The sequence below is a fragment of the Arthrobotrys flagrans genome, assembly GCF_004000055.1.
Source record: "Arthrobotrys flagrans strain CBS H-5679 chromosome Unknown unitig_1, whole genome shotgun sequence".
Lineage (NCBI taxonomy): Eukaryota > Fungi > Ascomycota > Orbiliomycetes > Orbiliales > Orbiliaceae > Arthrobotrys > Arthrobotrys flagrans.
This window is the reverse complement of record NW_027137556.1, coordinates 6543313-6558688: the sequence shown is the minus strand read 5'-3', so window position 1 is coordinate 6558688 and position 15376 is coordinate 6543313. Positions and strand designations below refer to the sequence as shown.

The 15376-nt window shown below is 44.4% G+C and overlaps 2 protein-coding genes across 2 annotated transcripts; one reads left to right on the top strand and one right to left on the bottom strand.

Moving 5' to 3' along the window:
• Positions 1-3516: 3516 nt before the first annotated feature.
• On the top strand, positions 3517-11507 carry DFL_009914 (uncharacterized protein; the record flags this gene model as incomplete). The annotated part of the gene is made up of 22 exons (XM_067639870.1): positions 3517-5050; positions 5115-5263; positions 5330-5652; positions 5706-5869; positions 5937-6281; positions 6329-6496; positions 6557-6981; positions 7048-7191; positions 7290-7388; positions 7458-7677; positions 7734-7929; positions 7998-8562; positions 8644-9025; positions 9105-9184; positions 9239-9338; positions 9397-9672; positions 9741-9868; positions 9930-10040; positions 10091-10381; positions 10437-11278; positions 11339-11355; positions 11440-11507. The coding sequence occupies 22 exons, from the start codon at positions 3517-3519 to the stop codon at positions 11505-11507; spliced, it is 6627 nt and encodes a 2208-aa protein (XP_067487615.1).
• Positions 11508-14308: 2801 nt separating this feature from the next.
• DFL_009913 (uncharacterized protein) lies at positions 14309-15352 on the bottom strand (the record flags this gene model as incomplete). The annotated part of the gene is made up of 1 exon (XM_067639869.1): positions 14309-15352. The coding sequence occupies one exon, from the start codon at positions 15350-15352 to the stop codon at positions 14309-14311; it is 1044 nt and encodes a 347-aa protein (XP_067487614.1).
• Positions 15353-15376: the final 24 nt, after the last annotated feature.

Genomic DNA, 15376 nt, shown 5'->3' with positions numbered 1-15376 from the left:
AAAACAAAGAGTATCTAAAGTAATGCCTTGTTGACAAGTACAGGAACTGGCTCTGGTCGGAGGGGGCTGGGGCTTGACATCAGCGCAACGCGATTAGGAAGTCACAGGCTCATGAAATACTTCTAAACACAGTTTTGGATGTTGTTCCAGAGCAGAGGGGGCTGTTCACAGATGTACCTCGCTTCATTTTGGGACTTCTTGCAGTTGCTCGCTCGAAAACCCATAACACATCGACGTTAAATATTTTTTCCAGACATCACCGACTCACCGGACGCGTACCGTAATAGGACCTCCGACTAACCATAGCGATACCCGTCTATATAATGTTGTCCGACCTCCTGTATATGCCGCCTTTCTTCTCTCAGGTAAAGTTCCGCGTCGTTCTTTGCGACTAAGTCTGATAACAGTTGGGATGCCCCAACGATAGGATTTGCTAAAGCTAGGACTCCGCAAGATTAGTCTGTTTTCTCAACGACGTCATCCGCTCGCTGCCGTTTCAGTTTTATTAAGCCGGAAGCAAAAGAAAAGGCGCCGAAGATAAAGCAATGTCTCATAGTTATATCTACCAATATAAATTATAACCATCAATCACATTTTTTGGTCTTGCTCTTCGTGGAACTGCATGCATGCGCATGTCATCTAATATAAAATTTCGAATATCGTAAGATACAATAAACTTATCAAATTCTGTAGCACAGCCTATATCTACCTGTACCTGAATTATGCCCAGAACCTGGCTTGTGCGAGAACCATCTGGCTGATTTAATGTGGACGTTTGACCCTGTTTCGGTGTTTGCTCTATCCGGGCGTCCATCTATATATCCGTAGTACGTGCACAACAGAACCTATAGATACATACGACCCTTCTGGCCGAGGATCACAATGACAAGCCGAGTTCTGCCCATGGAATCTAGTCCACATTACATCATCAATCCTAAACCCAATAAAGTATCTATCAATGAGACCCGTAACTCCGATCTATAACAAAGGGAAAAAAACATGTTAGTTGTTTATCCTCTTCTAATGCTATTAGTTGTAGTTCAATTCCCGAACTTTGGTTGGGATCGCTTTTCTGTTACAAAAACCTTAAAAAAGAAATAATTGTAAGTAGATATCATTAGAATTATAAGAGATTGGATGTGGACTTTTACCAATTCCTTGTCTCTAGATGCATTTAATTAGGAACACACCCTGGTTTGGCTTAACTGATGTTGAAATGAATGTTTGTAGGATGCGAGTTAGAAACGCCATTAAAAGCTGTAATTGTTGTCACAAATCTAATGAAGGTGCTACGTGTTTCAATCAGCAGTTGGACGCTTATTTACTTCAGCTCGAACGAGAGTCTCGCTGGATACTCTCATTTTAGACTTTTACAACCCCAATGGGACCAGAAGAGTTCTCGTGCCAGCCCTAGATCTCCAAGCCATTTTAGCAATGGGTTCCTTGAGCAATTTCACTGGTGTTCATCCTTTGATATATGTCATAGCATACAGGCCCCTACTTTCGTCTCGTAAAGACAAGCGAGTTATAATTCAAACTGGGTAGCCGGTAGCTCCCCAATCTATGGTGCAAGATACTCAATTTTGTCAATTAGTAAAAGCTGACCTATATCGTCCTCCTATTCTTGCCACTTGCAATCTGGTATCTCCTTCGTTAAGATTCACTTGCTTTAAACGATGTATGAGATGCTATCCGTTCTGCCTTAGGTTAAGGCTTTGTACGTAGTTATCCCAGCCGGCCTCTTTGCGGTGGGTTGATATATTTTCGATCCTCCCTTCTAGAATGGCCGCTATCAAGCGCCCGCGGCCATGAATCCACGAAATGATGATGCAAATTACGGCACCCATCGCAAATGTAAATGTATGGGTAGAACAAAAACCTCGAATCATGTCAATGGGAAAACATGAGTTGTGGGCGGACGCTGGGTATTTCTGGGTTATTCACCCAATAAATAGGTCTAAAGAGAAAGGGGGGTGTATAACACTATGAACTGCTTTAAAGTCATTTGGACCTCCTATAAAACAAACAATTCAGGGCTACAGCATTAATGCCCATTCAGAACCAAAGGATTTTCGCTGGATGGCTCCCAAACTCTTCCCGCTCTGATGTGGCTCCTCCCGCCCGTTTCGAAGACTCCCCGCTTTCAACTAACCTATGGAAAACTAATAACTTTTGTAAAGGCGTGGGATTGTCTAATGAATTGAATCTACGTTCCCCAATTAGGGTTTGGCGGTGTTTTAGCGCATTGTCGTGTGTCCTGCTATGGGCTTTTTGTTGAGGAGGCGCATTTTCAAAGGTTCGCTGTAGCGGTGATCACAAAGGCGATAGGTTATGATTCGGTAAATCAAATACTGCAAATCCACTGGTAGATGGAAGCCGGCCGTCTAGCCCAGCGGAGATTTGCAAACGTTGTGGTTGCTGATTAAATGTTTCCGTGGAGCTTCTAGCTGAGGAGAAATATCATCAGGTTTTGAAAGCTTGAAAGTCAATAGCAAATCCGATACTAAGTCTAGACAAAGAGGTCTCAGACTGACTATAAACTTGTTAGTGGCGGCTATATGCAGCAAAAAGCTTATAATACCAATATAACAATTACTAGTTTTGAATCCAGCTGCTTGAAATGAAGAATGATTATTCTCCCAAGGTTGGAATAATTGTAACAATCCGGCTGATTGAGGATATTAAAGGTTTCGCAAATAGTGGTACAGAATCGAGTGGGGATGCTGGGGCTAAGAGCTTTCAGAAACGAAAGACTGAAATCGCAGTCGTAACATCGATACAATTGAAGGTCTCGTAATCGCGGTTAGAGAAAGCTCTGGAAGCGGTCCGTTATGTTGGCTCGTGTTGTGGACGACTTCGTTGTACGCTAATTGGGTTCCCAAATTGTATTGTGGAGAATATTTACTTGACCATTTACGGACAGGGCATTAGAACCGGTAGACATTGGTATCGCGGTCGGACGTTAGGCGTCTTTAGCGGTTGATCCGTGAGCCAATGGGTCTGCCCCAACCTTTGTACTCCGTCGCTTTTCCACAGCAAGAAGCTCGGTCACCTGACAAAAGATGCCTGAACTTTGGGGGTATGGTATTATGGCACAGCTACGTCAAGTTCCACTCACAAGCAATTATTAAGTAATTGCAGAGAGGGGCATCTGTATTCGAGACTGATTGGTAGCACTCATCAATTCCTCATCCTTGATGAAATAACCATTTCAAAACACCAAACTACTTCAAAACGGCCTTTCATGAATTCAAATTGATCAGTATTTATTGAAAGACGATAGGCATCGCCATCTAATGATTAAACATCTCTAACTCGGTCCTTTAACTATAAGATTTCATTCTAGCACTAGCTGACTTCTCTTCGTTCCCTCTTCATCGTTCAAAGAACCGTCTTAAAAAAGCTCGAGATTGCTAGCTACCGGTATACCGCCAACAGTTGGGGTCTAAACCCTCTGTCATCATGGACTACGGAATTTGGGGACGGTCTAATCCAAAAAGGCACGTACTCCATAATATGATACTATCTAGGGACCCTCCGACAGCAGCTGAACTACAGGACGTGTACGAAACGCTTGTCAAGGATGAAGGGCCTGTCAAAGCTCTTCTTGAAAGGTCTTCGGAGAATCATCATTTCCGAGCAGCTCTCATCGCCAATCCGGACGAGATGCTACCGAGGCTTTCTGATTTCCTAAGAACTCTGAAATCCAATGTCCCTCCGAGGGATGCTCAAGTACCCCCGGGAATGATAGGGTTCGCTTCTAAGGCCATCCGAATACCGGATGCTTTTACCAGGCACCTTGTACTAGTGTTTGCCAACGAACCGCCTGGAACTTTCGATATCAATTCCTCAGGGTATCACGACTTAATCCTTTCGGTACTCGAGACATACATCTCCCTAGCCCAATTCGCTACGGCTTCGCTCAAAGATGTGCGGGTTCTCATCACTCGGATCTTGGAGATGCCTGTTAGGGCCCGCGTCATCGAAAAGCTCGTGTCGGAAGCAACAGGTGCTACAGCCCTGAAAGATTTATTGGCAGATAACACCCTAATCCATCGAGTGTTTTCGGACGCCAGCTTACGTCTCCTTGGTGACCGATTGGCGAAGTTGATCACAAGCTGCATCGCTTCCCATGGGTCTGACATCGAGGACGTGGTGCTGGCCTTTGAGAATATGGAAGCGATTCAGAAAAACATCGAAGAGCAAGTTCTCGAAATAGAATCGGGAGGTCGGTCTACTGTCGCTGGACGGGTTCCAATCCGCCTCAATGAAGCAGAAATGAAGCTCCTACATCTCGCGAGAATTGCTATCCCGTATAACATCACTACCGCGAGACATACTATCGAATTCCTACTGGAACGATACAAGGACCAAGTCCGGTTGATGCTCTCCAGCTTCCCCTGTTCGACATGCAAAGCGCGACTATCCGGGGTTATCAGGACCCGTTATGACGATACTTACGACCCCGAGCGTAACCGAGATTTTGAAGATATAAATGCGCCGCTGGGCGTGTTTCCGATCTACCTCTCGGATACAGCAATGCGAGATTTAAAGGCTTCTCGAGTCGCTGGGAACTTATCTAAGATTTTTGAAACTTTGCAGAAGTTGGCAGACGGGATGTGGGAGTCTGACTCAGAATTATCAGTTTCGAGCGACAAAGCCAGAACAAGGTCTGAGCCGGTGCTTCGTGCTGCGCGGTGGTGCCCGGAAGGCTACATTCTCTGGGAGAGAGGAGTTGGGAGAGCCGAAGAAAGCTCTGAAGAGTGGACACAAATCATCAAGATCATCCGTGTAGGGCCGCAGGCTGACATGAAGACAGCGATTTCAGCGGCTCGTAAAGCTCAACGAACTTACACCAAGGAGTACAGAAAGGCTGCTGCTATCAGCGTTCAGAATCCTGCTCGCGCGGGGATCCTAATGCCGAAAACATTCACCGGGAAAGATGCTGTTGGGCTTGAAGTCAATAACGCTATTTTATTCGGATCGTCCTCTCCATCGAGAAAACTAGCACCCCGTGATGCCTTGATTCTCCACAAGATTTTCTGCACTGGTAAGCCAATGCGCAAGACTTCCAACAGCGGCGAGATTTTGGGGCTAACCACTTTGATATTTAGGGAAACAATATTACCTTACCAAAAGAGTAGCGGAGATGATATTACAAGGCGGCTATCAAGCGGAAGTCCCCTTTGCCGTTTCTCCGGAGGAGGAATCCATTATCAACTACTTCGACTCCTCTGTTTGCATCCTTGGTCGAAGTGGAACGGTAAAGAATTGAAACTATTCTTCGGACTGCCTCCGCAACCCTTGACTGACGTTAGTTGCTGAGTAGGGGAAAACGACTTGTCTTGTCTTCAGATTATTGGCCAGCTACATCCGCGACCGATTAATGAACGATGATAAAGAAGTCCGACAAATCTTCCTCACTCGATCTCCTGTCCTGGCCGGGAAGATTCGACAGTATGTAAAACGCCTTATCGACAGTCAATGTATGAGGTTCGCAATAGAAGACGAAGTTGCCGAAGCCAGTGACTTTGATGCCATTATGGACGAGGACGAAATGGCCACAACTGGCTTACTCGATATTGACAACAATGATTGGCCGATGATTTGCACGTTTGATTCTTTTGCTACGATGCTGGAACGGAGTCTACGGTAGTTTATCCTTTAGACAGTGACTTAGCTCCAATGGATACTAAGATAACTAGGTTTGCTCAACGGAATATATTTTCGTCTGGCTCGGAGGCCTCAAGCATCGATATCTCGAATCGCCGGGTCGATTTCGGAAAGTTTAAACGTTATTATTGGCCGAGCTTTCCGACCTCAGCAAAGAAAGGCCTATCTGTCGACGGTGTTTTCTCGGAGATAATTGGTTAGTATTGATCTGAACATGGGCTTCTGGAACCTATGCCCGGTTAACATAGAATCCAATGATTTAGGTGTTATCAAAGCAACCTCGGCAGCGTCCGCACACCAACCGCTATCAGAACAACAATACCAAGAACTCTCATACAGAGTTGCCCCGAACTTCCGCCCAGGTCCGGAACGGGAGGCTGTCTATGGGCTGTATAAGGCTTACGAAAAGAGGAAAACCTCTTTGAGCGAATGGGATGACTTGGATAGAACTTCTAAGCTACAGAGGTTATTAGCGCGGGACGAGAAGCTCTCCTCTAGACTTCGATCACAGATTACGGAAGTTTTCGTGGACGAAATACAAGACCACCGGCTCCCGGAAATCGAGCTGTTACTGGACTTAGTCAATGATATCAGATCCTTTGCATTCGGTATGTGGTGACCTTTTTAGGCTTACACAAAGCTAACTTGAGCGTAGCTGGTGATACGGCACAATGTATATCGAGAGACTCGTGCTTCCGTTTCCAGGATCTCAAAAGCTTATTTTTCCAGAAATACGAACGTCTCGGTATTCTGGCCGGCCAGACCGATTTGGCAAAGTTGGACCTCTTTACCTTAAGCAAGAACTATCGCACTCATAACGGGAGTAAGACATGGCTTTCAGATCAAAAGAGAAGCTTCGCGTATTTACTAACGCTGGCGGTAGTTCTGAAACTGGCTGCCAAAGTGGTCGACGTGCTTTCCACCGCATTTCCGTACGCCATTGACAAGTTTACTCCAGAGCTTGGCGATTTCGATGGGCCTGCGCCTATCCTATTCAGCGGATTCTCATCAGAAATCTTTAGCCCTCGAGAAGCAGAAAGCACAACTACAATCTCAGAATTCGGTGCAGAGCAAGTGTTGATAGTTCGGGACGAGGAAACAAAATGTCTCCTGTCAGAGACGATGGGAGAAAATGCTCTAATCCTGACAATACTAGAATCGAAAGGGATGGAGTTTCAAGACGTATTCTTATTCAATTTCTTCAGTGGCTCGTCTTGTCAGACTGCGTTCAGGGCTCTAGCCAACTCACAGACGACTGGCTCACGTCTTGACGATACAAAATATCCTGAATTATGTATCGAGCTCAAGGTATACCCTTTAAACCACAACCGATTTCCAGTAATGGATTTTGTAATTTACTGATGCCGTCCGTAGAATTTCTATGTTGCTATCACACGCTCTCGAGAGATGCTTTATATAATCGAGAGTGACACTAGTGCTGCTCAACCGATGCAGGACATGTGGGGACTGGACACTAAAAGTCAGATTATCGACGTTCTATTGCCAGATGATCCTACCGTAAGTACTACCGGCCTTCCTTGTTTCGTTGACATCAGCCACTTGTGGAATGGCTTTCCTCGGAAGCTATTCTTCGCAACTAACACATATTTCCTAAGCTCCAAACTCGTCTTAATGAAATTAAACTTGGGCAATCGAATCCAGAGGAATGGATGCAAAAAGGGAACGAATTCTTTAATCAACGGATGTACGAACAGGTATGGCTTAGGTACTGTTCGTTGGTATAATGATAGAGTCGATAAATTAATGAATTGAGGGGTTGATAGGCGATGTACTGTTACCGCAGGGCAGGGAAACCAAAGCTTGCGAATATGTGCCAGGCTTTTATTGAGGAACAAAGCGGTCGAGATATTATCTCCGATCCAAATTGCCGGGATGCTGCACGAGCGCACTATCTCGAGGCCGCTCGGCTGTTTCGTTTATATGAAAAGAATGATAAGGCATTGAAGTGTTATGAGAGTATTAAGGAGTATTTAATGGCTGCCGGTAAGCAATATCATTACTAGTGGTTACCTGTCACCTTTATGGCTAATTATGTCTAGAACTCTGTTTGGAGTTGTCGAAGATGCCGGGGAATGCCCACGAGATCTATACTCTACGTGCGGCTGATTTTTTTATGGATGCAGATAAGATAGAGAGGGCGATCCCGTTATACAAACAACTGGGCCTCCACGAACGAGTGATATCGGCGTATCGGAAAGTTAACAATGTAAAGGATTTGGTCGATTATCTAAAATGGTACGAACAATTTTGAGCTCCGTGATATCTAACGTTCTATGGTTCATAAAAGATTTCTCTCGCTTTAGCTATCGAACCGACATTGATGAGAAGTTATTCAATCGGAACGCACGAATTATCGCGTTGACAATTTTCTCCTCCAAGAATACTAGTAATGATATAAAGAGACCAGCGATTACGCTCCTGAGTGTACCCGAGCAGGCGCAACTCTATAGGCAATTCAAATTCTATGAAGAATTGCAAAAGCTGTTAATATCTCAAGGACTCCTGGAGGAAGCAATAGAGCTCAGCTATTCTGAAGGTTACTGGAAGGACCTTCGGGACCTATTGAAACGGGCAGAGTCAAATCCGAACTTTGATCAAGAGCTACTAACGGCAAAGGGCGAGCAATTTGCTGAGAGGATTCTGTTCTACGAGCTTTCGACTTCGCTGCTTACTCTGGTCCGAAAAGGCAATATGACGGCCTCTGCGAAAGGATTGGCGGTGCAAAAACTTACATCATATCCCAAAATTTCAAAGATTTTTCACGATGCTGCCGAGTTCTTGAACGAAATGCTGTTTAATGAAATAGATGGCAAGTCGACAGAACCCTCTGACGTTCCGCCGGAGTCATTGATTCTTGCAGATCTACTGGTATGGCCCAACTTGGAACAAGGAAACCGCTTTTATAACTGTTTTGCGAAGATTCGTTAACAACATCATTCGTATATTCAGATCCTGCAGCTTTTCAATTCCGAAACGGAGAAAATAGCCCCGCGGATCCAGGCCACGGAAGGGTTGATGGACGGCGTAATCACAATTTCTACACAGCGTCTTTTGGGCCTTCATAGGACCCGAGTTTTAGCCGACGTTGATATTCTAAGGGTTTTCTTCCAAGTTGTTAAAAGTGAACACTCTGACGGATATACTATCATCAAGTCGTCACCCCTATATAACGGCAACAGTGATGGTGGTCAACAGATAACCAGCGATGAGTTACTAGAGCGGATTCTTGGGGTTCTTCGGGAATGGATAGTTAAGGCATTTTCTTGGTACGCAAACCGACGAGAAGAGGAATATATGAAAGCGTCGGCATGTCGCCATTTCGTATTTCGGGGTTGGTCTAGCATCTAGCTCGTGTTTTTTCAGGCGGTCTCTGGCAGTTGATGGCTAACTAGAACCCGCGCAATTTTAAGGCTTTTGTAATAGAAGTGATTGTCGGTTTGGGCAACATAAGAGAGTAATACAAGGCGATGAAATGATGGAGCTCTTACAGGTCTTAGTATACACCCTTTTCAATGATTTCAGAAATACTGACGCGATATTTTAGATGGCATGGTCGATGTCGTTATTAACTTCACATTGCAATTTTGTTGATCGCAATGGTGCTTTTGGTGGAGCCTTGCCGTACGAGACCCTCAGGCGTCACGGTAATTATATGAATCTGAACATTATCTAGCCTAGGATGTTTATTAACAGTTTCTGAAGGGCATCAATGGTTTAAGCGAGTTTTCGACAGTATTATTGTTGTTTCCGATTTGGTACAGAATCCGTCCGCCAGCTTGTTCCTTGCCAGGAAGAGATCGAATGCGATTTCACTACGGCGAAATGGAGACGCTAGTATTAGAAGGGGAGGTTCCATGATTCTTGGATGTCTCGATGATTTCGCATGGCGGTTAAGAGGCGTAATGCGCAATATGATCCAACCTGACTTCTGGAAAATGCTGGATGCTTGGGAGAGAATAGCGGCCCTGAGAGTGCCTAGTAAGTGTTTCTCTTTCGTGGTAATATGTAATGCTCTGCTAGTAAACTAATGGTGCTTAAATTTAAAGGCGGCTATGCAGCACTGGTCATTTGGGAGGGGTATTTTCCTAAAATAGAACCATGGGGTAAATCGGCGATGTGCACGCTCCACCAAATGGAACGGTGTCTTTTGAACCCATCGCAAATAAAACACGCTGTAAGTTCTCTTGAAGTTTGAAGGAGAGCTTGGGCGACTATTGACAAAATCAATGTTGCAGATGTGGTCCTTCCAGGAGAAATTTCAAGCAAACTTGCGTTTGTTCAAATTATCTGGATCCAACGAAGTTCATGTTCTTCTGAACAGGTTAGATCATGTCATGGCAATTATCGTAAGTTTTCTTATTCAGAGAGCTCCGACCCGCCACTAAACTCTTTACAGATATACTTCTCGTCCTGCGATGACCTAGTCCTGAAGAAATCACAAATCGAGTTTTTGCATGAGAATGGGGCTTTAAGACTTAACCTAGCAAACGAGTACACGAAGGGTGCAGCCGATCTTTTGGACAAGATGGTTGGCGTATATAATTTAATTTGGGAAATAATGGAGCAGACTGAGATGACTGCATGGTACAGAGACGCCATGTACCGCAGAATCGAGGAGAGCTCTATACTTGCTATCTTGAACTCGAGGACCCCTTTTTATATGACAGGTCGGGAAATTTTTATCAAGGTATGCTCCGTCGTTGGTTGATGTGGATCGTGCACGCAAAACCTAACGGATGCAGGGATTCCTCGAACGGGCTCGTAATTATAATTTCTGGGCCGTGCGTCAAGGCGCTTTTAACCGTGAGGCAGCGTGGAGTGTACCTAACCGCATCGACAAATTTGCTACTTGGATTATAGCAAACATCGACGTTGTGCAAAGTCAAGCGGATCCTATAGTCTTCAGTCACCTATATGAGAAGCCTAAAGGACAGAATAAGTTCCGTGGATTGCCAGTAGCTACGGTCCTCTTCCAGCAAGCACAACCGGCGGAAATCCCTTCGCAAAATGAGGAGATAGCTGAGGTTCAAACGGCCGATGCCGGCGGCAATATTGATACGGAGGATCTCAGCGACTCTTCGGAAAGTGAGAAATCACAAATCAACATCAAGGCTGCGGAGATAATTCAAAAGAACTGGCGTATCTGTAGCAAATTTATCCGCAACAAGCGTTACTTGGAACAAAACCCGATACACCGACGAATAACTCAGATCTTGAAATCGTTAGATTTGCCGCCAGAATCAGACCATGATATGTTCCGGAAGTGTTTCAGGCTGGCTGGATTTGTGCTCTTGGAGTCGATCCAGGGGATGAGGTCTAAACTCAGGGCTATAACAGCCAGGCTAGATGTCGCATGCAAGAAAGGGTCGATGAACGTTATGGAGAAAGTTCTGGGTTGGCATGAACTTGTCCATGAATACAATGAGAAGATAACAGCGATCGAGATGTCAATTGAACCGTCATTGGCATCGAGTGCGGGGAACGAGTCAATCGTAGCGAAGGTTTTGATTATTATACGCCAGACCTGGTGGCTGCAGGAGAATATTTCCTCGAGTGCATCGGGCCTAGATTCTTGGATTCACAAGTGCGCCTGATATCCTTGAATATGAACCCAAGATAATGCTTTGTTTTCCAAATACACCAGATACTTGCTTAAAATGTGTAAGTAAAAGAGACTGTAAATAAAAAATCGTTTGTATCGAATCCCGTGCCCTTCGATCCTCAGCTAACGAAACCGAATACCAGCCAAATCCCCCAAAACATCATTAATTTCTCACAACTCAACCTGGCAGAGTTCACCTATTATTGAGTAATAGATATTGCATCGGTTTCATATCGCCGGCTCTTCTTTAAACTGCTATCAAAATGAATAATCATGGAGACAAAGATGCAACACCGCGCCCGAATCATAGAACTTTGACATGGCTTGAATCCGAAGAAACAAGAAAATTCGCACTCTCGAGAACCCAAGGAAATCCACGCAGCATCTTTACCTCTTCCACAACGGAATCGATCATCGAAATCACCACTCCTCGAATCCCATCACCTCTTAAACGACCGGCTTCATGCTTTACAGATTTCAATACTCCTAACAAAAGCAGCCGTTCCAGTAGCAGACACTCATCTGCAAGCACAAGCATGGAATTGTTCGATTCTGAGAGTGTGGACAACGCAAGTGTCAGCACCCAAAGAGTTTGGTTACGTGAGAATACTAACTTGAAGGATGCCTCCGGCATCACTTAAACCCGACTGACTAATATATATGCGGAGCTTCGCCAACCGTTATGCAGGAGGCACCCCGGGCGCCGCCTGAAAGTCGGGGTATTCAGGTATACTGAGACTCAGTCGGGTAGTTGCATAGAAGCTTCTAGCAAAAACAACACATTTTTTGACATTGGCTGGCCCTGGCTTAAAGTCTCTGAGATTTAGTAAACAACACATTTTGTCAGGCAGAGCTTCGCGTGCCTACGCAAAATACAACAAGGTCAACACAAGAGCGTCGGCCCCACAGGCTCCACAGACCCCCAGCGCCAACAACGAGTTCCGACACAACGATCTGAAAGCTTCAGATCGAGACCTCAAGCAACCTTAGTCTAATGCTTCAGTACACAGCCTTACATTAAGAATCTTATATATATATAGAGATAGATTCCATCCTATAGATAACTCTTTATTCGATAATTTCTAATCATATGAAAAATCATTTTTCAGCTCGCAAGCTTACGCACCCGTGCTCTTACACATTTAATAAGAACGCAAAATTTTAGAATAAAAAAATTAATATTAATTCGAATTATAAAGGCACAGGTGCGTACGCTTACAGATTGAAAAATAATCTTCCATATAATTAGAAATTATTAAACGAGGAGCTATCTATAAAATAAAATCTATCTCTATATATATATAAAGTTCTTAACGTAAGGCTGCGTACCGAAGCGTCAGGCCGAAATTGCTTAAAGTCTCGATTCGAAGCTTTCAGATCATTATATCGGAACTTGTTGTTGGCACTAAGAGTCTGTAGAGCCTATGGGGCCAACGCTCTTATGTTGACCTTGTTGTATTTTGCGTAAACACGCGAAGCTCTGCGGCCTGACACGAATAATGCATGAAAGGTTCTATAAATTTAAAATCTTATTCTTTCTAGCAGTTTCTAAATTATGTGAAATTTTTAGGAATTTCTGATTAAGAGTAAATTTATTATAATTTTTTGAAATTCAAAATTTCGTGTTTCATTACGTGGTGTGTTTCATTTCGTCGTCACGGTGGAATACGGCCGCTTATATAGTATTGAAGACACATTTTTTTTTTCTTTTTGCTAAAATAATATAGGTAATGGGTGGATTCAAGTTTGAATTAAAAATAAAATAAATATAGATATAAAATTTTAATTTCACCTGTTCTGTATGAGAATAAAAGAATAAGTAGTGGTATAATCTTTAATACTAGTAACGGTTTTTTTTAAAACTCTCAGCCTGAGTTTTCTAATATGGATATCTTCAACCATTATTTACATAACACAGTCAGCTATTTTGATTTTTACTTTGAATTCATTATATTGTTACAGCTTCATTAGCAAAAAAAAAGTGTTACATCGTGACCATCGGATGGTCGCGATGGTCGCGATGCTTTCTGGCATCGGGTGACAATCTGATGGTCGTCCGATGCTAGCCCACCCTCGGCGAGGTCCAACCAACATACAACATCGGCGATGCTAGCACAAACTAAAAAAAAGGGACATATGGCGGCCGCCAGCCGGCTTATCGTAAACTAGCCAGTGAACAGGCTAGCTGGGTGATAGATTACTTACATGTAGACTGCTAGCAGGCGCGTGTAGGCTATTAAGTATGCTGGCTACTGGCTGGCTGGCCAGCAGACGCGTGTAGGCTGTTAGTATGCTGGCTACTGGCTGGGTGGCTAGCTGGTAGACGCGTGCAGATTGTAGGCAAGCTGGCTGGCTGGCTCGTAGTGGTGGTTGTAAAAGAGAAGAAAATTTAGAAGTCCGTTACTTGGTAAATAATATTTATGTTAACAACCTGCACAGGCCTGCCAGCAGCTGGGACAGGATTTTTTTTGTGGTTCTAAATTTTGGTTGTGGTTTTTCAATATAAGCGAGCATCGGGTGCCCCATACATTGGGCACCGCTAAACCCCTGCAGCATCGGCAGCTCTATGGTACGAGCGTCGGCAGCCTCTTGCGTTTTTGCTGATGTTTGTTACACTTATGTTCATTCCATTGTTCATCTGGTAGTATAAATTGACCTACTATATTCGGTATTGTTTTTGTACGATTCCAAGCTATTCAAAAGAAAACAGAGAAAAGACCAGGGAAAACCCTTATTCTAAATAGTCACAATCAAATTATGTGGCAACATAAACAAACTCAACAGCCCCGTAACTCACCCGGATATCGATATATCGATCCGGCGGGAACAGTATTTGGCAGTATAATTCTGCTGAAGAGTCCGATTTATAAGTAAGAGAAACTATCCATCATCAATACTCCAGTATACATCAATCATTTGTTTCGTATGCCGCACTTGTACCTGCCACTACTGCGAAACGAGACATGGCAATTCCCTTGAAATGACACGGATATATATCCCGCGGACAAAAGATTATTGTGCCCTCTTCCCACCGACTGCTTTAACCAAAGCGTCCATATCAGCTTGCTTAATGTTGTAGTTACCCGCTAAAAACCGAAGTGTGCTGTCAGTGTAGGGACCACTATAAGTCCACCTCCCGTTCCTGCAAAAATTCTGTCTGTCGAGCGGGGGAAACTTCGCCGGTCGACCCTCCACTTGCTGGACTGGAATGCAGCCTCCAAAGGGGCCACCTGGGGCGTCATTTTTGCACCTAATCATGCAGATTCTCTCCAAGACTTCTTTTTTCTTTTCACCAATAGTCGTTCCTCTGCAATTCAAGTTTTTCGGTAGAATAGCACCAATGTACCATTGTTGGGGTTTGCACAGGTTGGCGCCGTACAATCCAACACAGTCTTGGCCGCCAGTTGTTTCTAATGGTGTAAAACTCTCGCCCGTTCCCGATTCATCAAGCTCGCACATATATGGGCCGCCTCCATCTGTGTTCTGTTGCGCCATAGTCACATTGAGCCAACCACCGGCCGTAACCTTAGCGAGCAAGTTGCGATCAACCATCCATTCGATCCATGAAGTCGTATTCAAGCGCGCGGTGTTATATTTTGGGCGCAACGGATCCGTGCCAGACAATTCGGGAGTATCCACGATATAATATCTCGGACCTCCGACGTAATAAGTTCTACCACAACCTTTTTGATTTCTGTCCCTGCATTGCGGGCAGTTTGCGTCGTACTTGATGAAGCATTTTTTGCAGTTTGGTATGCCTTTACATTGTTTGCATTCTTGGTCGTATATTGGGCATTTTTTGCAATACCATTTGTCCCCTGCCTTGGCGCCAGCTTTACCTGATCCGTTTGGCGCCATCGTGGGGTTGCTGAAGACGGTGACGTCTCGCTGGTTGTTGTATCGTGCAAAGCTCTGACGGTTTGTGTTTTCGAGGAGACCGATACCGTAGGTTTTAGCTTTGGGATCACCATTTCCGAAGGCGTTTGTTACAAGGACATGGGAAAACGCCAATGGGACTTGGAAGGCGACGAGGGCGTATGTGATTTGGAAATGCATGTTTGATATATGAAAAAGGAGTGA